The sequence below is a fragment of the Pyxicephalus adspersus genome, chromosome 5 (assembly GCF_032062135.1).
Source record: "Pyxicephalus adspersus chromosome 5, UCB_Pads_2.0, whole genome shotgun sequence".
NCBI classification, from domain to species: Eukaryota; Metazoa; Chordata; class Amphibia; order Anura; family Pyxicephalidae; genus Pyxicephalus; species Pyxicephalus adspersus.
Genome location: NC_092862.1, coordinates 140,955,778 through 140,980,497, shown reverse-complemented (window position 1 = coordinate 140,980,497; position 24,720 = coordinate 140,955,778). Strand labels below are relative to the sequence as shown.

Below are 24,720 nucleotides of genomic sequence, written 5' to 3'. Positions count from 1 at the left end.
TCTCATACATATATTTAACCAAAACTTTTTAATCTAGTCAATCTGCAACAGCTACATTCTTCTGTCACTACCTCCCCTGAAGAAGCCTTGTGGGGAAACGCGTCAGTAAAAGAGACAGCCGGATTTTTTTACTGTCTATCCTTTCCATTTCAGGGATAATGGATAATAGTGCTCTATTAGGAGAATTTATTTAGTTTACTAAGTTGGTTCTTCCACTCTTTTCATGTGGATCATTACCAAAACTGTTTATACTAAAGAAAGTCTTTTTTCCTTGATTTTTTTCCTTTTGAATAAATAGAATTGTCAAAAAACTCTGCTTTTCTCCATAATGTTCAACATGCAGTAATCAGGAAGCAGAAGGACAGATCGGGCACTTTCCCCAGGGTACGATCTGCATATTTAGTATTATGTTGGGTAATCTTGGCATTTAGCGTCCGTGAGTCGCGGCTGTACCTGTAGGCACGGTTCATTTAGCAGCTGCCTGTTCCTCATTCATGGGAACTGCTCTCACATAAAGCTCTGTTTGCCTTCGAGGTGGATGCTGAAGTGCTTTTTGTTCCAATGTTTTATCTATCACTGTTTTACAGCTGCCTGGCAATCTGTTTCGGTGTATGGAGTGCTCCCACTATAAATATTGATTGCTGTTTAATAGAGGAGCCTTGCTGAGCAAACTGAGGACGATAAATAGGGCTCCGAATGAGATCTCTGACCACTACGCATGACATGTGATGGTGTCATTCGGTGGTAAACTTTCCCTTTATCTCTCCGGCCTGTCCCTGAATCTGTGATGTCAATCAGATCTGCCTTCACAGGAATCTGCAGAATCTTCCCCCCCTATACATTTTGTAATGGGGAGACCTACTGGTTGGATGGGGAACCTTTGAGTGGGATCCTTGCCAGAGTTCATGTAACTTTTTTACCTGACCTGATTTTCCTCTGCTGCACTTAACCAACACTTACAGGTCTTGTCCCTCCCCTAGCCTGTGAATGGATAGTGAAAGCAGCACATTAAGTAACCTCCCTAGTGGTAACCCCGAGTGTGACTCGGGGTAGAAAAAAGTTGCTGAAAGCGCTAACCCCGAGTCACACTCGTGGTAGGTAGACCTATGGGAAGTAATAGTAAATACAGCGCTTACCTGATCCACCGGTGTCCGGCGTCATCCATCGCCATTATCTCTGTCCTCTTCCTTTTCCTCCGGCCGGCTTCTGCACCCGATGAGTTACCGGGGGAGTTCCTGATGACGTCAGTGCGTGTGTATGTTGCCGGCGGGGCAGGAAATTCAAAATCCATTTGTATTGCATTCAATACAAAATAACTGTATTGAATGCAATACATTGTATTTATTTGTGTAAAAGCAGTACATTGTTTTCAAGAACATTTATTTTATAGTATAATATATTAGTATATTATGTATTTAAAAAAAAAAAAAAATTAAAAAACTATTATTTTTACATGAATTTGTGTTTCAAACTTTATTTTACTCATACTAATATATTATACTGTAAAATACATTTTCATGAAAAACAATGTACTGCTTTTAGACATTTAAAACCGGAAAGAAATGAACCGCTAGGGAGGTTAAATCATCTTCCTTTTACTCAGTTCTCCAATCAATATAAATCTTGCACTTTAACACAACTGATTCAACTCCTGTGTTCTTCTTTGCCCAATCCAAGCTTTGTTATATAGGGGCTGCAAGAGGCGAGTACCAAGACAAAGCTGTCTGCTTGCATTTAAAAAAAATGTATAAATGTGCAAATGAATGAATGTAAGCACATGAATACTATTTTTGTGGTCTCTGCACAGCGGATCTCAGGCTACGGGAGGGAGAAGCAGCACAAGAAGCTAGACAGTTTAGAAAGTGACTGAAAGATAAACTCGTCAAAATGCTGCTTCTCCTTCACTGTCTATTCACTATAGATAATATTAGGTCCAGTAATTGTAATTTTTATTTTATTTATTTGAATGTAAGTGCAAAAACAGGGTTATAGGGTGATTTGTGAGTTCCTCTGTGGCACATATAAGCATGCTGCACCATTACTATATAATAATCTACCTCCTGTTGCTGCCCTTTCGTCTAAACTATCACTGGCACCCATAGTGGATTTGTATTATTAGTAAAAATAAATAAGAATGCATCATATGCTTTGCACATTTATAGAATATCTGCCTATTTGTGACATTTAATGCAGTTGTGTTTGACTGTTAGCTCCTAGGACAAGGATCCTTTTTATAGCTGCTAGTACAATCTGTCATCAGCTGCAGCTATATAACCATAAAGTTATAATGAGGGGATCCCATCTGTCAGCACAGAGCAAGCAATGTTGGTGAAGGATAATGACTTATCTCCGCCACGCCAACATACAACACAGACTTTGTGCCCAGCCTGATAACACGCAACTCACACTGACGCTGGGTGCAAAGGATAAATGGATGTACAGAAGGAAAATATAGAATAGAATTTAATGATAGCCAGGACTAGAATGGGAAAACCCCAGCAGCGTCCACATGGAGTATATATTACAGTACTACCTTCTTTTATTTATAAGGTTTTGCACAATTGGACCTAAAAACATAACCATGTCATTATTGATTTAGCAAGGACCAAATCAAAATACACATGATGTGAAAAATTAAGTGCACCCCCACAACTTCCATAGGAATAAGGATGGTAAGTAGCAGCCAGGTGCTTCTCAATAAATGCATGGATTAATTGGTAATTTGCAAGTGTGAGCACCTGTATGAAAGCAGATGTTTTGGCAGTTTGTTGTTGTGGAGCATTTAGGTGTGTGTTAATGCAACGCCAAATTAGAAGGACGTCAGGAATGATCTTCGAGAAATGCAGAAGCAGTGTGAAGAAAATTAAGTACTCCCTTAGCACTTTAAAAGTAATTTAGAGTAAGTAGCATCCTGGTGCTGCACATAAAATGCATTGTTTATTTGGTTATCAGTCAGTGTGAGCACCTCTTTGAAAGCAGAAGTTTTTTTAGTTTGGAGCATTCAGGTGTGTGGTAACACAATGCCAAGGAAGAAAGAAATCAGGAATGATCTCAAAGAAGCAATTGTTGCTGCCCATCAATCTGGGAGGGATTATAAGGCCATTTTTGAATAATATAAAGCCAATTATACCATGAGAAACATGTAAAACATTCAAGATAGTGATTATTTATTACACAGTATTTATATAGCGCTGACATAATACAGAGCGCTTTACAACGTCCATAGTCATGTGACTAGCTCTCCCTCAAAGAAGCTCGCAATCTAATGTCCCTACCGTAGTAATATGCCATTAACTCAGTCTAAGGGAATTGTGGGGTGAAGCCAAATAACCTAACTGTATGTTTTTGGAATGTGGGAGAAAACTGAAGTACCCGGGGGAAACCGGCCCAAACATAGGAAGAACCTGCAAACTCCATGTTGCCAGTCTTTCCAGAAATGGATTTCTTAATCCTAATTCTTAATCTTAATTTGTATGTAGATATGCATAGTAGATGCATTACATAAAACAATATATGCTGCTATTATATATATATATATATATATATATATATATATATATATATATATATATATATATTGTATTCTTATACATTAATATTTAATATTAAATCCTGATTGTGACATACAAAGATCCAGGTGAATCCTTGAATCGTTCTGTAGCTCACATGAAAGGATGCTAAACAGAAGAGAATAACATAAGCGATCCAAGTCAGAGGCTCCATGAAAATCCCTAGTATAAATAAATATATAATAATTGCTGAAACATGTAATGGTAATAAATTAAAAAGTCCTATGTAGAGGTCAGATGTATTTGCTTTTTAGGTCTATATGTGCATATTTTTTTATCAATTACAGCTAATCAGAAACATTTCACTTTTATATAAGAACTATACAGAGAGTTGCTGACTCCGATCTGTATTTAATATTGTTTATACAGGAAATATGAACTACCAGAGGGGGTGAAATCCAATCGCAGCTCACCGCTGAGGAATTTAATAGCAAAACCACAATTCTCTGCAGAACCCATGTAAATCAGTTCACATTGTATTGTTTTGAGGAGCTGAGACCAGAGAGCGAGCCAGCAATGCTGTGCAATGCGAGTCACAAGACATCGTCTTAAAGGGATATTATTTATATTATTCTGTAATTATATAGCGCCAACATATTACGCAGAGCTGTACATTGAATAGGGGTTGCAAATGACAGACAGATACAGACAGTGACACAGGAGGAGGAGAGGACCCTGCACAGAAGAGCTTACAATCTAGGAGGTGGGGGAAGTATCACACAATAGGAGGGGGATATGGAATGGTGGGTGAGTAGTGAGGGTTTAAGAACAGAAGATGACGGGTAGGTGAGGTTGAAGTGTTGGGTTTTGAGGGCTCTTTTAAATGAGCAGAAAGTAGGAGCAAGCCGAATAGGATGGGGAAGACCATTCCAGAGAGTCGGGGCAGCTCTAGAAAAGTCTTGGAGCCGTGCGTGTGATGAGGTTATGAGTGAGGAAGTCCTTAGTAGGTCATTGGAGGAGCGAACAAAGTGGCTGGTGGAAAGGCTGTGTATGGGTTAAGTGGGGTAGGTAGGTGGGAAGGCTGTGTATGGGGTAGGTAGTTGGGAAGGCTGTGTATGGGGTAGGTTGGTGAGAAGGCTGTGTATGGGGTAGGTAGGTGGGAGGGCTGTGTATGGGGTAAGTGGGGTAGGTAGGTGGGAAAGCTTCTATGGGGTAGGTAGGTGGAAAGGCTGTGTATGGGGTAGGTAGGTGAGAAGGCTGTGTATGGGGTAGGTAGGTGGGAAGGCTGTGTATGGGGTAGGTAGGTGAGAAGGCTGTGTATGGGGTAGGTAGGTGGTAAGGCTGTGTATGGGGTAGGTAGGTGAGTAGGTTGGTGGGAAGGATGGATGAGTTTGGCTGCAGCATTCATAATAGATTGTAGAGGAGAGAGTCGGGTTAGTGGAATACCAGAGAGGAGGAGGTTACTGTAGTCCAGACGAGAGATAAGAGCGTGTACAAGGAGTTTGGTGGTTTCTGGGGACAGGTAGGGGTGGATTGTGGAAATGTTGCGCAGGTGAAAGTGATAGGACCTGTTCTGAATGTGTAGGGATACAAATATATAAATATATAAATACAGGTAAATATGGTCACTGTCAGTTCTATTTGAGTGTCTCATAGCTCCCAGCTGTCCCTCTCTCTATCCATATCTCCAGCTCTGATCTGATGGATCTGCTTAAATTAATGGAGTATTTACTTTCTAGGAGTGTTTATTTTGCTCTTATTCCACCCTGCAAATGATTACATTGCTGGTTTTTAAACATTAGGAAGATGCAAATAACTTCTCAAATATTGGTTTACATTTTCTGTACTACTAGAGAATTCAATGATATATCGGGGCTATGGGCAGCCATCATCTTCACTATGTTTAACTGCTTCCGCACTTGTACCTATACTATGAGCTGGTTATAGGGTGGGGAAAACTGGAAAAATGTCCAGGGTTATAACTTTGTCATTATTTAACATATTATAGTAATATTTATGCTGTTTTTTTTTGTACTTTTACTTTGTTATAAATAAAATTATAAATTGAAATTTTAAGTCGATGTGTTTCAAATATTTTGGAAGGAATGCAAACAGGAACTGCAGATTCAGGAAAAATCTGATTGTTTAAGGGAATCAGAAACTATTTTTCTTCCTGTTGGAGTTAATTTACCCCGGTTTATATCAAGTTTTTTTTTCGCCTTCCCTGTTTCTCTGTTCCCATGTTTTTAGGTTTCTAGGTATTATATTTTCTAGTATGTTTGAAAATTTTCCTTGTAGTTGAAATTATTGGACATGTGTCTTGTTTCAGCCTGACCAACAATTTAACAATGTACTTTATGACACTGAAAAAGAATAAAGAAAAAAAACAAGCAATCAAAAAAAAGGAGAGAAAAAAGTTATACAGAACTGATTATTGCCAATGTTTCCATTCATTATGTTGCACTGTGTAAAGCACTGTAGGTGAGTTTTCTGAGCCAATGTGGCACATCATCCAATTTAAATGAATTGGCCATTTTGCTTAACAAATGGTAATGCTCAATGAGACTTTGTAAGGAACGTTACTGTACATACATTTATACTTCCTAGGTAAAATACCCTAAATTTGACTTTTTACAGCCTCTTGTGATTCCCTGAATAGTGGCACTTATATTGAGTGAGGGAGTGGCAGCACTAGGAGCCAATGGTGTGTATTGCAGTGCTCCTGTGCTGGCAAGGAACACACTGATAGATAGAGAGAATTGGTCATGATCGAAGAAACAGAACCACTAGGGGGCACTATGGATTGTTCAGTGGTGGTGTGTGCCCTAAGAGGGGTCGAAGCTGAGAGTCTAAATAACAGCCCAGTCTTCTCCAGAGCCTCTAGAAGTGAGGATGTTGCACTGCAAACCAAAATCAAATTGCGCACTTTGGAGACACTGGGGTGGGCAGAACAATGCTAGATACCAAATCCACTGGCAAGAGTAGTCAATGATGGCTGGGGTCGAGGCAGGCAGCAAACAGGTGAGGTCAAAAGCAAAGCCAGGGGTCTAGTACCTGAAAGCACCAAATAGACACAGGTGACTTGGGGGTCACAGGAGACACAAGAAGACACTGGGGACAATGGATCAGCATAACATGAACTGTACAAAGGAACAGGCAGGGGAACTGTAGACTGGACAACAAGGAGCTGGACTGGGAAACAGGCAATCAGGCAACAGGTGAGTAGGAAACACCTCAGCAGAGCTAAGGGGCCGGGCATTAGTCTGGGGACACGTTGCTCAAACACTGAGTGCTGTACCTGAGCCAGCTAAATAGCCCGGGACTATCAAGAGCCTTTCTCCTTATTGGCCGGAGGAGGGAGCGTTGCACATTAAACCTAGAAGAGCAGGCGCTCCTGGGGACAAAACTGCCCACCTGCGCAGGAGAGAGGTGCCAGCACTTAAACGGGAGATGACCAGGCTGCCTTGCTTAACAACAGTAGGAAAAAATTCAGGTCACCAGCCCCAATATATGTATTTCATTTGTGTATTTAGCTTCTTGCCAGCAGCATTCTTTTCTCATTTGTTTTCTGAAGTGCTCCATTACACAACACAGAAGAAAACATAGACATTGCTCAAGGTGTTTTTTTTCTTTGCAAGTATTTCAGGAAATGTCAGTTTGGTGTTCTGAGTTGTCACACAAAGGTAGTTGAGATTTAACAATTAATGGCAGGGGAATCCTTAGCAATGTCATATCATTTCTATACAATATCCAGCTATAAAAATGTTTTTATTGGAGAGTCAGAATTTATGGTGAAATCCCCAAAGTCATTTATCTTTATGACCGTTATTCTTAGAACCTCGATGAGTCGTAGACATGCAACACACCTAGAAATATGTTACAGAATATTGCTAACTTGTGAAAGTGGCCACAGACACTGTTTACTAACAAATTCACTTGTGTTCTGCAGCAATTTACATTAGCCAAGTATTCAACATCCTTAAATTAATCTTTGCAACAGGAAGAGGAGACTGTATATGTAATTGTCAAATCTGCCTGTCCCAATGTTCATGTATAAGTGCAAACTGTTTAAAAAATATAAATATGCAAAATTTTAAACACTAGAAATTCAAAATCAGATCCGAAAATGTTCAGAAATTGTGAGCAGGCAGGATCCTGGAAAATGTTTATTGCTGCTTGTACCTCTTCAGCCTTCTCATTCCCTTGCCGCTTTGCTAGCGTGGGGCAAGGAGAAAAAAGCAGAGCAAGAATGGCTGCAATGGCACCCAAACAACTTTGACTGGCTACACCTGGTGAAATGAGCCCAGCCCCCTCGCACATGGAGCGGGACAACAGGACTAGAAGTCGGGGCAGGCTACAGTTGCTGACCTGGGGAGAGAAGCATTCTGCATTTTCAAAGAGACCCTGGGGCCCTTGTGCAGCTGCACACACTGCACCTCCCTATGTACGCCCAATGTACAAGTGTTTTTCTTCAGGGGAATCCAAATTTTGTTGGGAGATCCATTAAGATCTTAGGAAAAATACATTTTCTGACTTTCCATTGGGTTATAGAAATGATACTACATTGAATGTGTGCTGTAATCAAATCTATAGGTGGTACAATTAAATAATGAAGCATGTGACTTTGTTTTTTGGCTAAGCAATGTATGTAATACTATACTCATTGGCTATTGTGATACAGTATGTAGTGTGAAGTATTTAGAGATTACAGTTTTTTTTTTATTTATTTTAATTTTACTGGTCAGGGAAGTTTCTTGTAAGCAATGATGAGAAATGAGTAGCTGTGGTCTTAGATGCTGACAGATACTCAAAAGAGAACATCACAAGTCTTTATACAGACACAGGAAGGGACCTGTGGTCATAAAACATAAATAAACATCCTCATTCCGAAAACCCTCGCATGCAATACACCAATGTGATAAAAAAAAGTGTAAAATGCCATAAAAATATGAAAGCTGCCATTGCTAGACTGTCCTTTTGGGGATTCTAGATGACTGGCTCTTATGTGGATCCAAAGGCTTCATCGCTTATAGCCATCAACTGGAGCCAGTATGATGATCTGGAGTTCCGACCCATTTCTTCATTAGCTGTATACTCCTTCTGGGTCATGAATAAAGTATTATACTCTACTTTTTTAAATAACAGACCTTTGTATAATACTTAATTATTAGAATTTATAGCAGAACTACCCCATGTATGAGCCGAGTCTGTGGCATGGTGCTCATAGAGCCTGCATGTGAACAAAACCTTAACCTGGTGACTCACCCAGCCACTGCCGACTATATCCTCCTGGGGCACGAGGCAAGCAGCCCCCAGCTCCGCCGCCGACTTCTATCCAAAACCACTGTTTCCTGCTCACTAAAGCTATGTACACACGCAAGATAGTTGTCACCCAAGATGAACATTTGTGATTGCCTTGGAGCAAAATTTGATGTGTGTGCAGTCCAGCTCAGTGTTTGCCAATCAGGGTTTTGTGGAAGACTAGGATTCCTCCAGAGATTGCTAGGGGTCCCTTGAGCAATGTGAAGTTTGTGCCTCTCAGGTCAGTTTAAGTGACACCAATGATCATTTTGGCTATCTATAAGGGTGACATTCTTCCGAATAGCCAACAATATAAGAGGAATTCTTCCCACCGACCACAATGCTAACGAACAGTGAGTTGTGGATATTGAATGGTGGCAGTTGAAAAACATGTCACTGTTATAGATGGCCAAAATCATTGAGCACAAATTGCTCATTTTTCAAGGAACCCTTAGCAACCTCAACCATGGGACCCGGGTTGAGAAACACTGATCTAACCCTTCCCTACGTTACCAAAAAAAAAAATGCATATATATTCAATATACCTATACTACCTATTGCATGACTGCTGAATATTATGCATTTTCTCACTGCTTTACCTGCTGTTACTTATTTTGTTCATTTTTCTGATTTAGGTTCACTGGAAAATTACTTTCTTGGTTTCCAGATGTAAGCCACCATTAAGCACAGCCATATTTGTTGTATTTAATAAGCACTGATCCAGCAAGTTATAAATTGCGTTTTACCAATCAGTGAATTAACACCCTAATAAAAAGGGAACTTTGCATCTCCGAAATGTATCTATATGCTTATATAGATAAGGTGTGTTATTGTAATACTGCATTCTTTATTAATGGATGGTTCTGTTCTAGGTACAGCGCTCTCTCTATAGTCTTTTTATATCTAAGGATTCCAGATCAAGCCTGGTTATCCACCTACTAGACATGTATTCAAAATGCAGAATAGTTCTCAATACAATGGTGGCCAACCAATACCTTTGTGAGCTCACTTGGTTCACTTCCTTCTTCCACAACGATGAGTTGTGCTCGGCCTTTTCTCTCATTGTCCCGGATTCCGTTAGCCACTTGTGCAGCCTTGAAACGTTCATATTTGTTGCACGTTGATCCGCACCACTGGTATATCTCCTGCAATACAGAAGCAGCAAATGGGACACAATAAATACTGATAAAATCAATAATATTTCAATTGTATCATCTTAAGCACAACACATTTACATAATACCCAGCAAAAGGGAAACCATTGTGCAGTCAATATCTTTAGGCACTGTTTCCATCCAGAGTAGTATTTGCTGACGCTTGTGGGGCAATGTCCATGACAGAGGGGTTAGAGGAGTCATCAAGCCTCAACATTTACAAACTGATACTAAATTTTTTGAAATCTTCATTCTATATTTCAGCAACTGATCCATAGGGAGTATGAGTTCAGAAGGTGTGCCTTCAAGAAGCAAGTTCTCTTGTATGTTGGCTGTTAGTACAGTTTGAACACATCTGTATATACAGAGCAGACTGTAGGCCACCAATAATAGTACTTTATATCAGTACATTTTACCAAAATAATCCAACAACCCAAGGGACAAAGGATGTAGGAATACGCATCCCTATTCTAGCATGCTAAAGTCTAAATACAGCCCTTTGTCCAACTTTTAACATGGAAGATCATCAACTGTATGACTTATACTGAATCAAAATATGCCAAAGTCTTACAGCATCATGGGACTAGAGCTTTGGTTCTCCAATTTAGCTGAGCTGTGATGACTCTTAATAAGTTATTTTTATTGAAAGAGAGACAAGTTTGCTTTTTCTCAAAGGCTGGTATTAGAGATGGGTTAGCATTCCTGGGTTTGGTTTGCGAAGGGTTGGCCAAAGATTATTTGAAATTTGTCAAATCCAAAATCAAACCCCACTGAAATCTCTGAAAGATGAATCTTTTACTTAGGGGATCAAATGTTCTTAGGGTATTTTCTCTTCCAAGTGAACGTTCCTTGTCTTACGCACAGAGCATTCACTTTAGAGAAACAAACCAAAGAACATTGGATCCTAAGTAAAAATAACCTATGCACCTTTATTCAGAAGAGAAAATCTTCAGAAATATCAAACCTTCAACATCAGAAGGTCACATCACTGTTGTAACAAAGTGGAAGTCAACAGGAGGGACCAAAGGGAGCTGGAGGGACCCAAAGGACATAAACTCCCTAAAAATGTTGGCTTCAAAAGACTTTGGGGGCTATTTCTTGTGAATGAAATGGAGTTCAGCGGTGTGGGTGAAAGGTAAGTATTCCCTTTGTTCTTTACAGGCACATGCTTTTTGGATATAATTTAGGTTCGTGACAAGCAGAAGCAAACTGACCAGAATCTTACATGAAGAAGATTCCCTCAAGTTTTAGGGGGTATTTTTGGTGTTTCCATCTAAAAAAAGATTTGTATCAAGAAAAAAACCTTTGTTACGAGTTCTGCTAAAAAGTAGATTATGATCGTTCTCATGCTTGGTTCTTCTTTTTCGCCAGAGGAGAGGAGCTTGTGGCACGGCTCAGCAAACCTCTCTACGAAAACTGAACTGAATCAGATAAGGAATAAGTCATAAAACGACAATATGTTCTGCATTTTTCCAGTCTCGCTCCTGTCCATAAAATATACATATTTAATCTAACAATCTGCCTGTAAAGTTTCTTTTTATCAATCAGCATTAAAAATAGTTATAGATTTTTTCTGTTAAGATTTTACTCTAAGATCTATATTCTTGAGAATCAGCATCAAGTAAAATCCTTACTTTTTTTTGGTTGTGATGTTTGAAAGCAATTTTAACATATTTTATGGTTTATTCAGGCCTGTTGTATGTATTATAGATACTGGTCAATAGCTTCCTTCTAATGGCCATTTATGATCATTCAGTATCTCGGTTTAGCAACTTGATGTGTTTTTACACACTCTGGATTTGATCATGATTGATCATATTGGGCGCTCAGTTATCTAGAACAATGTTGCTCAACCAGGGTCCCATGGAATCCTAGGATTCCTTCAGAGTTTGGTAAGAGTTTCTTAAACAATTTGTGCCTCTCCGTAAGGGCAGCATTCTTCCCAATAGCCAGCAATGTAAGAGGAATGCTCCCCACTGACCACCATGCTAAAGCACTGTGATATAATAATCATAAAAGGGTTTCCCTGAGGACTTAAAAATTACTTCAAGGGTTCCTCCATGGTAAAAAGGTTGAGAATGGCTGATCTAGAGGTCGATCTATGTGGTTTCCTATCAAAAAACCTGGGTGCTAACTCAAAAAATGGCCAAAACATTCCCGTGGGACACAGCTCACATTTGCCAAAGCTTATGAATTAAATATGAGATTGCTCCTCAATAAATTTTCTTGTGACCGCAACATCTGCTACAACTAGTGGTGGTAAGACCTCGAATCAGAACTCGAGCAATCTGAGCAATCCATGTTGCATTCCAACATTACTATACCTGTCATTGACCAGCCTGGCTGTTCCGCACTATACTTGTCATTCTATTTTGGAATTCATGAATTTGAATTTGATACAAGACAGAATTTTGTTTGCCATGCCCCTCTAGTCCCTATCAATATTTGGCATTATGGTGACTCAGTGGTTAGCACTCTGGCCTTTGCAGCGCTGGGTCCCAGGTTCAAATCTCAGCCAGGACTCTATCTGCATGGAGTTTGCAGGTTCTCCCTGTGTTTGTGTGGGTTTCCTCCAGGTACTCCGGTTTCCTCCCACATCCCAAAAACATGCAGTTAAGTTAATCGGCTTCCCCCTAAAAATTGAACTTAGACTGTATTAAAGACATATGACTTAGGTAGGGACAATAGCTTGTGAGCTCCTTTGAGGGACAGCTAGTGACATGACGTGGACTTTGTAAAGTGCTGTGTAATATGTCAGCACTATATAAATACTGGAAAATAATAATATCTCATGAAAACAAAGTATTTTGAACATTACTGATGCTAGGAAGCACAATATACCAATAGTATCTCACATGTGCATTTGAAAAAAATGATAGTGTAACGTTTATAGCCTTTTATACCATCAGCCTTTCGTAATAATATTTCACTGTATGCTTAAACTCCTTGACTGCTACTGGAAAAACATGTTCAACCGGCCATAGAAAATTCCTGTTTACATTGGAACCCCGACTAACCTAATCATCCAGGTGCCATCTAAATTATAGCTTACCCAGAAGGCAAACAATATTTTTTACCTGCACTGTATGTTTTGACATCACTTGTTTTCTGCAGATTGGGATGCAAGTTTATAGTGAAATTTAGGAAATCAAATTGTTGTTGAGCTAAAACTCACAGGTTTGCTACATAAAGAACTTTAAGTATTGATATAGATGTGAGCCAAATGACTAAAGTGACCTTGAAGCTTCAAAATATAATTTTATTTGTTTAGATATTTTTAAATCTGAAGCTTTCATTAAAATGAAACCTATTGGTCAAAATAATCAAGTGAATTTGAAACCAAGATATTCACCTGAAGGTATGAGCGGGAATGCTTCCAGCATTCTCACGAAAATTTCCTTGAACTTCCTATGGTTCCACGAAATTTCGGCAAACCGATTTTTCAAAACCATTGGAAGAGGAAATTTAAAAAGAGGATTCCAAGAGCTGCATTTAGCCCAGGAAATTATCCTGTTCGCGCGATCCCCGGGCACTAGAGCTTAATTAACCTCTAGTGCCCGGGGATCGCACACGCTTCTCAATGAATCATTGAGAATATGCCCGGCAAAGGACACATTGTAATATAAGTATCTCTTACAAATGATACAATTGTTACAGATACAAATGTATCATTTGAAAAAGATACTTATATTACAATGTCAGGAGGTTCTCCTGTGCTGGGCATCTTCTCAATGATTGACAAGAGTGTGCGATCCCCGGGGCACTAGAGGTTAATTAATTAACTTCCAGTGCCCAGGGATTGCAGAGAATTTCCAGGGCAGCATGATGCAGCCCTGGAAATCCTCCTGTTCGTCGAGAGCTCCACATTTCGGGCCGTTCTCGCTTACATTTTCAGTAAGTGAAAAAGGCCCGATTCGCTGTAAGATCGAACTTAATATTCTTGATCGTTCATCCCTACTCACCTGCCCCAATTCCTTTACAGGATGCCGCCACCTTCCTTCTTCCTTACTTCCCAAAGACGATCTTTAGTCATGTTGTTTGGCCATATGAGTTTATTCATTCCCAGCATGTGCCGGGAAAGCCAAGATTGTGGAGAATTCTGGGAATCAAAGCTAACACTGCACATGCATAGTTACCAGATACCCAGAATGATCAGGCTGGTAAGAGGAATTATTATAGAAGGGACAATGCCTGTTCCTTTCTACTATAATGATCTGCCTGATTGAGATCAGTAAAAGTGAAACTTTAATTTTAAAACTGGGAGATACACTCCAATGCGTTTTAGGAGCAAACATCTCCTCCCTCTTCATGACAGGCAAAAGTGCTGTTGGCTAGGACATTGGGCTGCTGAACTTTAACAATTTTTGGGTACTTATCTGCCCCACAGGTATCATGTGTATTTATCTGTTTGAATTTTGCTTTATATATTATTAATCCCTAAAATGGAGATGTTATTTTGCTCCTAAAACGCATTAGCTCTGTATTTTAGAATGATAAATTAAATTAATTGATAAATGAAATAGAATGAAATAAATTGAAATAAAATTGACCTGTGGCCCTAATAATATATATATATATATACTATGTAATTATAAAGCATCAACATATTATTATTATACAGTATTTATATAGTGCCATCATATTACGCAGCGCTGTACATAGTCCATAGTTGTGTCACTAACTGTCCCTCAAAGGAGCTCACAATCTAATGTCCCTACCATAGTCATATGTGATTAATGTAGTCTAAGGTCAATTGTTAGGGAGAAGCCAATTAACCTAACTGCACGTTTTTGGGATGTGGGAGGAAACCGGAGTACCCGGAGGAAACCCACGCAGACACGGGGAGAACCTGCAAACTCCATGCAGATAATGTCCTGGCTGGGGATCGAACCTGGGACCTAGTGCTGCAAAGGCCGGAGTGCTAACCCCTGAGCCACCGTGCTGCCCATATTCTGCAGATCTTTGTAGAGCTCATTGTCATACACTTACTGTCCCTTGGGGAGAAATGGGCAACAAACGAATGCCATGTGGGTTAACATTCTAATGCCCTACATTTATGCTCCTCTTTTTTTGCTAATCAACCTATTAGTATGTTTTTTGGAAAGTGAGCCCTGGGCACCTGAAGTCTCCTGGAGATTTTTTTTCAATTCATCAAATTGAGATTGATCTGTATTGCCCATCCTAGTGCCCATTGTCAGAAAGTGAAGGAACATGCAAAAAGTTAGAACAGGTATAGTGGAAAAAGTTTCCAAAAGGAAACTTTGTCCGCGTGGTAGAATGGTGGAAAACTCAAAAATGGGTGGCCAGAAATACCCATTCATTGGCAGGTCAACACATTTCCATATATGTATTCATCTGTGATTTTGGCTGTTTATTCAGCTTTTTCACTTCAGAACTTCAGAACTACAGTACACTTTTGCATATGCCAAGCGACTAACCCATTTTCAGAGACAACGTATCCAACAGCAAAATTTATCCAGCAAAATCTATATCACAATGTAAAAGGATAATCCAGGTTTGCTTTGTGGCTTCAGTAAAGATGACCTGTCTCTTTCACATGCCCCCAGTTCAGATCACACACAACGCCTACTCACCGAACACAGCGAGGATTGTTTGCCTTACAGTAATATTTACCTGGCATTACCATGAACAGAGAATGATTGTATCACAAAGAAAGCATTGATTAAAGGAAGCTGATAGATGTGGCCCCAATCACATGCTAGGGAAATCATCAGAGAAATAATCCTTTATTTGGTTTTGTCATTAGAGATGAGACAAAGGCAACACAAACAATATAAGTAAAGCTGGATAAAAATGATACAATGGTTCCATCCAAACAGCAGTTTGTTTATGTATACAAGTGTAAAACAGAATATTTAAGCCAAACTCCATTCAAACTGCTAAGTACAGAGATAATATATATATGAGGCATTTTTTGATGATGGGGAGTGTCTGTTACCCCTCTCAGCCAAAAGACAGCACTAGATACAATACATGACTAAAAAGAAATAAAAAGTTCTGAGACTTGAGCTGGGCTTTACATTATCTATATCTAACGCCAATACACCGGAACAATTACCTGGGAAATTAATTATCTTTCAGTGATAGTCTGGATTTTAAAATGGCATTAAAGTTTTTGCAGTGATGTGGATACCCCTGATATCATTGAATAAGTTAAAAAATGCATTGTTCAATGCCAACTTAAGGATATAAAATTTGGAGTGAAATGAATATGGAAAATACAACAAGGTAATAAGGGAAAATAAATAGGAGCAATATTCTGAGATGCTCCTTTTAAATTAGATTTATTGTATTATTTTCTCGTAATAAAAATGTCAGATCTGTTCAGTTAAAACAGAACTATATTTCCAGACTTAAATTATGAACAGGCAGGACAGTTATTGCATAGGGGACAGGTTGTGTCCCTTCTGCAATGAAACATACTTACTTGACTGTTCACAATCTTTTTCCTGAAGATCACTAAGCTTTGCATGTACAATCCAGTGTTGGATGCTGGATCCCGGCATCCTGGGATTAAATTTTGGGATGCTTGCATAGAAATTAAATCATCCCAGCCTGGGCAATCATGATCCAACACCTGGAAGAAGACCGGGGGAGGAAGGTGGCACTTCAATGGAGAAAGGACAGGTGAGTGTATTTGAAAAGATTGTGATCAAACAGGTATTTCATTTCAGAGAGGACATTGTCAGTCCATTCTGCAGGACCAGTGTGGTCTCAATTTTTTAATAATATACAGAAGTTTTAGTTTCTCTTTATGCAAAGAAACCTACAAGGAAATGATTTACATTCTGGGGCCCTGTTTGTACTGTTTTTAGCAATCATGGAGTTATCCACTCACATACATTCTAATGCCATAAAATGTACTCCATGCTCAAAGATTTATTGCTGATAAGTAAAACCAACCAATGAGGAAGTGACAAATAAGGGAATATACAGTACATGAATAAGCATTAGCCGATTAAGGCCAGATATACATCTTGGGGGTACGGTAACGCAAGCTTGTTAACATGCATTTGTAACTGAACATTACACAGTCTGCTCTTTATAAATGGATTGCTTATTCACCTAACTATGACTAAAAGTACACTAAAGAGCTACCTTAGTGCATTGCGGTACATTTCCTTACTATCTGGCTACCAAAATGCAGGAAAAACATAAAGAATAAAAGCCTAGAAGCATTACAATCTGTGATATAATGGAAACCTGTGTTTTGCACAACTTGGCATTTTTATAAACTTGGTTTACAGCATATTGTTCTAAAATGCATTTCTCATCATGCATAAATGTGTCCACAGTCAATACTTTGCCTTACACTGAGCTTTGATGACTATTTATGATATATCTTACTGTAGACACGTGATTATATACAGGATGGTTAATTACGGTGTCATCTATTTCACACTTTCATGTTGGATCCCTGCCATCCCATAATATTACATGTTATATCTCGCAGTAATAACATCATTGCAGTCTTGTGGTCTAGAAAACTCTACAGTGTGAAACAGCTAAATTTTTATATAAAACATCCCTTCCTGTTTCATCAAAGCAAAACTTTCTGTACTTAAAAAAAAATAACAGGCAGCTTTGTATTGCAGATAAAACATTTCTTCTGCACAACTTACTTAGTAATCTCAATTCTGCCCTAAACAAACGTCAGATTTCTTCCACTTGTGCATTCTACACCCAGCACTGTTCTGTTCTATAGAGAAGGGAGGGGGAAGGATGAGCTAGCAGCACCCTGCTTTGCTCACCTCTGTAGGAAAGCAAAATGGTCATCCCTGCTTGGTCATTCATTCAGAATCGGGAGACCGCTGTATACATTTCAGATTTTCGCCAGGGCGAATATTACTGTTCGTCTCTGGTAACAATCATATAGCATGTGTGCGTAGATTTAGAATGTATGCTAACCTGCCCATGTATAGCCTATTGCACATTTGCAGTGCCCTATTGAATGAATTTATTCTATATATGTTCATGGAGCTTGCACCATTCCAGCCTAGCCAGTCAAGATGGCCAAAAATTCTAGAAGATGTTGGGAGTGCCATGGGAGCAAGAGAAGGTAAGATTAATTTAACATGGCAATAGGTCTTATTTCTAGGAATGAGGAATCTGATCTAAAATAATACCTAATCAGGTGAATCAGCAGACATCCACAAATCTATCCACAAAAATGGGATGTCAAAGCTTATGCTTTTCTCGGGAAAAATCATGCTCCTTTGTAATATCTAGCTTATGCAGCAACGGAATTTGTTGGACTTCTACGGATAGACCAGTGCTTCCATTGGAGGGCAAAGGTTATTTTTTAGCATGCTGGCTGGGGTAGGTTTTTCTATTTAGGCTGTGACCTCCGGACCGAGTTGTGGTGGTGTCTTCGTCTTCAGCACAAGCTTGTGGACTTGATGTACAGTGATGTTACTTTCAAGACTTTACTAAATAACCACAAATCAATAGGTAGAATAAGCTACCACCTTTTGTACCCATTAAGAATGACTACCATCATCCATTTGCTGAGTTCCTGACCCTGCACACCATCTGTTCCCAATATGAAGGGCTCCCATTATCCTTACACTGCGTTCCTGGCTCTGTACAACTGGTATACCTATTTCAATGGGTTCCAAGATCCATCCACATTGGAGTTCCCCCAATTCATCTTTAATTTGAAAAAGCTGTCAACAATGGCTGGACTAAACAATGTTACCCAGGTTGAAGAAAAACACTTTGCAAACAGTTTACTTAAGCTTGTACCCTGAGCCTCTTTAAAAGCCTGAAGCCCATACGGACAGAACAGACACCACGATCCCCAATCATGTTTACAATGGGATTTTGAAATGTTTTAGGATCTCATCAGAACATATAAAAACTTCTGACCCTCCACACCTGTAACCCAAACAGTGAAAGTCTACACCAATCCCATTTCATTGTTTTACAGCTTATGTAGAGGCTCGGACTACATTATTAATCCCTCGTCATCGTTTATTGTGTTTAATTCTTATTCAAATATTATATTGCACTCAGTAGAATGTCAGGGCTATCCAAGGTCAAGCTTGGTGATGCTGAACTAACGACAACTAACAAAACAAAGACTTAATAATGAGGTGAGCCCAGATTCCTATTTACTGAGAAAAGCATTGCTTTTTAACCTAAGTTAACATGTGATTGGCTCTGGAGGTGCACCCAGGACTTGCAGAAATATAGCTGCTTTCCGACCAACCTTTTAGTACTCTGCTGGAAGAGATATATTCTTTTCCACATTAGTTGTGCAGTCATTCTTGCGGCAGAGCTTGATACAACCCAGACTATATCTATATCCAAACTACACTGAAGCCATAAAATGTATTACAAGGCATGTATAGAATGCAAAACGGGGAGTCCAGATATAGGCATCTCCTGCAACTTTAATGTTTTACATTGAATACATTTAAGACTTTGTAAGGTTAAAGATTCATAGATGATGCTTCTCAACTAAGATTAGTTAAGGAACGATAATAAAAACAACCCTCCCATTTCCCCTGTCGTTTGAGATGGATGATGATAGGTCAAACAACTGTTTCTTCAGAACTGAAAAATATATCTATGTGCAACAAAGTTTGCTAACATCATTGCTTCATGTACGGTTTACCTGAGGTTTATTCTAAAGGAAACTATTTACAAGAGAAAAGTAAAAGCTATATTTGGAGTCCCTCTGCAATGCTAGTTGCTTGATTATCTTTCCAACCTTCTTGCCCCAATACTTCTTAAAAAATAAAAAGAACAGTGATTCTGATAATGCTCTTTCATGGGGTACATATCCTTGGGTTAGTGATTCATAATGTATTAAATGGCAAATATCAACTTTGAGTGTCATTAAACCCAAAAGAATAAGGATAAACTGTGCTGGTCATCAGGGACCTGGACTGGGCTAGAGAAAACAGAGGGCCCAAGGGATTCTATGTATAGAAAACTGTGTCAGGCGTCATGGACCTGGACTGCAGTGAGGGAGATCCAGAGGGCCAAAGGAACTCTATGTACAAAAAACTGTACCAGTCATCATAACCCTGGAGTGGGCTGCAGAAGATCAAACAGGCCAAAGGGACTCTAAGCATAATCTGCTGGTCATCATGGACCTGGATGAGGTGCTTGTTCACCTGTGCAGAACAAACTGTGCCAAGCATCATGCACCTGGACTAGGCTGGGGAAGATACAGAGAGCCAAGGAATTCAATGAATAACAAACTCTACCAGGCATCATGGGCCTAGACTAGGCAGAAAAGTGCCACTGGGTCTATGCATAACAAACTGTGACCAGCATCAGGTACCTGAACTAGGCTGGAGAAGATCCAGTGGGTCAAAGGGACTCCATGCAGAACAAACCGTGCCAGGCATCATGGACCTGGTCTGGACTGGAGAAGTTCCAGAGTGCCAAAATGACTCTTTGCAGAACACACTATACCAGGCATTATGGACCTGGACTGGAGAAGCTCCAGAAGGCCAAAAGGACTTTATGCCTAACAAACTTTCCCAGGCATCATGGACCTGGACTTGACTGGAGAAGATCCAGTGGGCCCAAGGGACTCTACGCAGAACAAACTGTTCTAGGCAACATAGACCTGGACTGAAGAAGATCCAAAGGGGCAAAAGAGACTCTATGTATAACATAACCAGTCTGAAGACATCTAGAAATGGTAACAACACACACATTAAAGGGACCTCCAGAAAAGCAATCAAAGGGATCAATAATACGCAAAAGTTGGGTGCTTAAGTTTAGCAACAGACGGAGGTTGGCTATGGCAGAACCTTTGTTTCTCTACGGAGAGAGCAGCCCTCATATTACAGTGCTCTAGCTAATTGTCTGGGGTTTGGAGTTTCAGTGAAGATTTGAAGAAAGGAATACAATAAAGTAAAAACATGTATGAAATATGTTTGTTTTCTTTGACTTACAGATCCAAGATCGACGATGAAACAGTCACCGCTGTTGAAGCTGGACCAGTTAAGAGGAACCTCAGTTGCCCGGATCACCCTGCGACCTTTGATGTGAAGAAGTCTTTTTGCAGAAAGATCGTTTGTAACCACATGGGTGAAACCAGAGGCCACACCACCAGCCTGAGAAATAAATGACAGACATTAGGTTGTTAACTATGTTAAGCTTTTTAGTTATATGTATAAAAACATATATATTTTTTGCTTTTTTCATTTATAAACATTTTTTTCCTACCCTGGTTTCCTGATACATCATGAGGATATAGAAAATGTCCTCAAAGTAGGCAGGAATTCCCTTAGGTCTAGTACATACAGGGCCATTTTTAATTCCAATGAAAGGCAGTTGTGAAAATTAGAAGTGTTGGCAAAAAATAGTTGAAAGTATACAAGTCACATGGATCAAATACGTTCAGGAGGTCTCACCCGTATTGATGACCACCCCTACCATCTGATCAGTAAATCAGAATATTGTGTATTTATTCCATAATTTTTGTTTTTAGACTGAGAAATTACTGAAAATACCACTAGACAAAATAAATATAAACAAAGGCCAGCCTGGCATGGCACTCATCTGTCCTGAAACCTGTGCCTTTGACTTTTGATCTATTGTAGAGCTTTTGCTATCTAATGATTCATCTACTGGAGGAGCCAGAGGTGGACCAGCCATTTGACACTCCCAGAAATCAGAGGGTTGGTCCACCTCTGTACTCTGTAGCTCCTCCAGCAGATGTACAGCCAATGGCATTGACATAGGAGGGAGCTGAAAGGGTCTACATTAGTGGGTGACCATGCAGCCAACACCTGTAGAAGTATGAGACGCAGAAAACTTATCAATAGAGAGTAAAGAGAGAAGATCAGTCAGACAGTATAAAAGAGAAGAATTACCTTTTTTCATTTACACATTTGGCTTTGTTTGATTTTTTTTTTCCGAACAAAAGAGTCTCCTTAAAGCTAAAGTCTGTGATAAGGAAATATTCTCAAAGTACAAAAACCATTTGTGTTTTTGCTTGAACCTTGATGTGCTCTGTGTTTTTATTTCAATCTAGTAATCTATTGTAAATGTTCTGCATATCGTATCTTGTTGACCGATCATTGCTGCTTCTTCACCTAGTGCAGGGTGACCGGTCTTGAACCCCCCTCTTGTAGTTCTCTGCAGCCAGGTTGAAGTTGAAGGAGCTCCTGGGTCCCTCCTGCTTTCTATACAGGCTATGTGCAGCACAGTGATGATATCTCTGCTACTTTTACAAAGTATTTCAATGTCATTGGGTGCACATAGCTTGGATTTATCCCCCTTGTGACATTGAGAAAAAACATTTTCTTTGCCTTAAGGTTCAGCTTTCAGATAAAAAAAAAACAGAGCCTACACTCACTAAAAATACATTTTATCATTCTGAAACAAAAAAAAAAAATAAAGATCTAGATAAGTTTAAAGGGATCTTGAGTTGTCATTGGTTCCTCTTTAGCATTTGTCCATTTGACATTCCATTTTCTGGTGCTTTCCCAATCATTGAAAGAAAGCAAAAAGTAAAGATCAAAGCTGAAGTGAAGACAAATGTATTGAGTTTTGTTTTCAGTATGTTAATAAAGAGCAAATTAAAAATAAAGTGAAATTAAAACAAAATGAAAAGGATATTTTGAACCCATTTTTTATTATTGTTTAAAATTATACTCAAATTGGCTATTCTGTCCGGAACATCAGAAACCATTTGCATATCAATGAGATATTATATGACTTCATAAGCCTAAAGTCTTTCTCTGAGCAAAAGTAATTCTTTTCTCCCCTTCTTTTTACATAGCCTGGTAAAAACTCACTTATCAATGCAATGCAAGCACGGTTGTATGAATGGGCCTGAAAACCAACTGAGGCTCCTGTAAGTCTTTGATCATTATGTATAATATAACATATGCAAATGTTAGCATTTGTTCATTGTATAGGGCCATTTATTTAAGAAAAGGAAGAGCTGTTTGTTGAATTTTTTCTAGACAACTCCACCATGCTTTGATGACATGTAGTAAAACTATTTGTGTGTTTCAACAATAAACCCTTTCACCTGAGGCTTAACCGGCTTTTTTCCATAGTCACTTTTTAACTTATACGCCTCGAGGTAAGGGAGAGGCAATCCTGCTATACTGGTACACATGTCACAGTCTCTTACATCTACCTGCAGGGTTTATTATATATTTAGGTGTTTGCGTTAATGACACGAAGGGAGGGTCAGGGGCCTCCACCAATGGGTTATTTTAGGAGATTTGATTTTACAAGTTGTCTAATTTGTAGGTCCCATTGAAATCTTTGAGCAGTGATCTTAGATCTTATTCTTGGGTTAAAGTGGGACTTCACTCTGGTAAGGATTCCCTTTTGTCTTTAATTATTCATTCAGCATATTTGCACATTATGGTAAACGTTCCTGCCATAGTGGCCTCCTCTAGCAATGCAACGGTTGTGATCTCTTCCATCATTTCTTTACCTGACCTTCTTCCAGGCTCAGCATCTTAGGCCATTGCAATTGGGCAGCTTTGAATGGCATTTGGCAAAGTAACTAAAGACTGAACTATAGGCACAACTATGTACAATGAAAGGCTATGGAAGGAGATATGAGCATCAACTTTCACTGCTTTTTCACCAGCCCGCAGCTTGTCATTCATCACCTGACCACACCTAGCCCTGCCTTCTGGATTAAAAACATAGAGAATAGGTGAAAACTGTAAGTTCATTGCTTCTTATTATTAGATAGTGCCATTCATATTATATTCAACAGGTAGCCATGGTTCTATTTTATTTCACCTTGGAGATATTGTTAGTGCTTACATTCTCCATTTTGCTTACCTGATATTTAATTCCACCTTTGAAATAACCAACAAAGGCGCTGGATTCATAACCCTGAAGCTCTCTGTATTGAATCGGCTTTCCACCAAGATAATCGTCCATCTGTACAGTGAAGATGGCGGCCGAGGTGCTCTCATCCTGGCTGCATTCCTTTCCTGAGAAGAGAAGATGCTTAATATACAAATATTATAGAATGAAACCAAAGCGTCATCAGAATCTTGTGTCTGCATAGAAAAAATTCCATGTCCAAGTCACCCAAATTTGAAATGTTCATTGAAACTGTGTATTGTAAATGCATTTTTTACCCAGTGGGATTAAATAATATAAATCCCTGTTGGTGTTTTTTGTATCTCCTGAGGTTCTGGTGATAAGAAATGCTCCCGGAAGTTTTTTTTTTGAGCTGGAAGCATTAGAACCTAGACTAGAAATAAAGGAAAATCTACAACAGGGACATTGGTAGCACCACATTATCCTCATCAGGTGTGTTTCAGTGCAAAAGTAGGATGATGGAGAGATGAGCTCATGTGCTACATTTTATTTTTCCTCCAAGAACTGAGCAATAATTTGGTCTTCTCCTCTGTTAGACATAACTGTGCTGTGGGGCAAAGCTATGGAATCTCTGCACTGATGAACAGAAATACAAATATTTTGGAAAGTAAAACATCTCCCATATATGTGTTCAATCTGCATAAAAAGCTTATTACGTAGAGTTGGGCATTAACAATTGACCAGTCCCAACCCTGACATATATCTAACTGTTAACAACACTGTTATTCGGCCCTCCCCTCAGGCACGTTGTCTTGGTGTCACCTTTGATTCTGCCCTCTCATTTACCCCCCATATTCAGAACATTTCCAGGTCCTGTCACTTTCACCTACGCAACATCTCCAAAATCCACCCCTACCTGTCCCCTGAGATCACCAAACTCCTTGTACATGCTCTTATCATTTCTCG

The 24,720-nt window shown here is 39.3% G+C and overlaps 1 protein-coding gene across 1 annotated transcript in view; it reads right to left on the bottom strand.

Moving 5' to 3' along the window:
• The window catches only part of SCIN (scinderin), a 64,603-nt gene that overhangs the window by 29,889 nt on the left and 9,994 nt on the right, over positions 1–24,720 (bottom strand). Inside the window, exons 2-4 of the mRNA XM_072412949.1 lie at positions 23,767–23,921; positions 20,901–21,062; positions 9,806–9,955 (exon numbers count right to left, since the gene is read on the bottom strand). Of these exons, the coding sequence (XP_072269050.1) occupies positions 9,806–9,955; positions 20,901–21,062; positions 23,767–23,921 (467 nt within the window). The remainder of the gene's footprint in view (positions 1–9,805; positions 9,956–20,900; positions 21,063–23,766; positions 23,922–24,720) is intronic.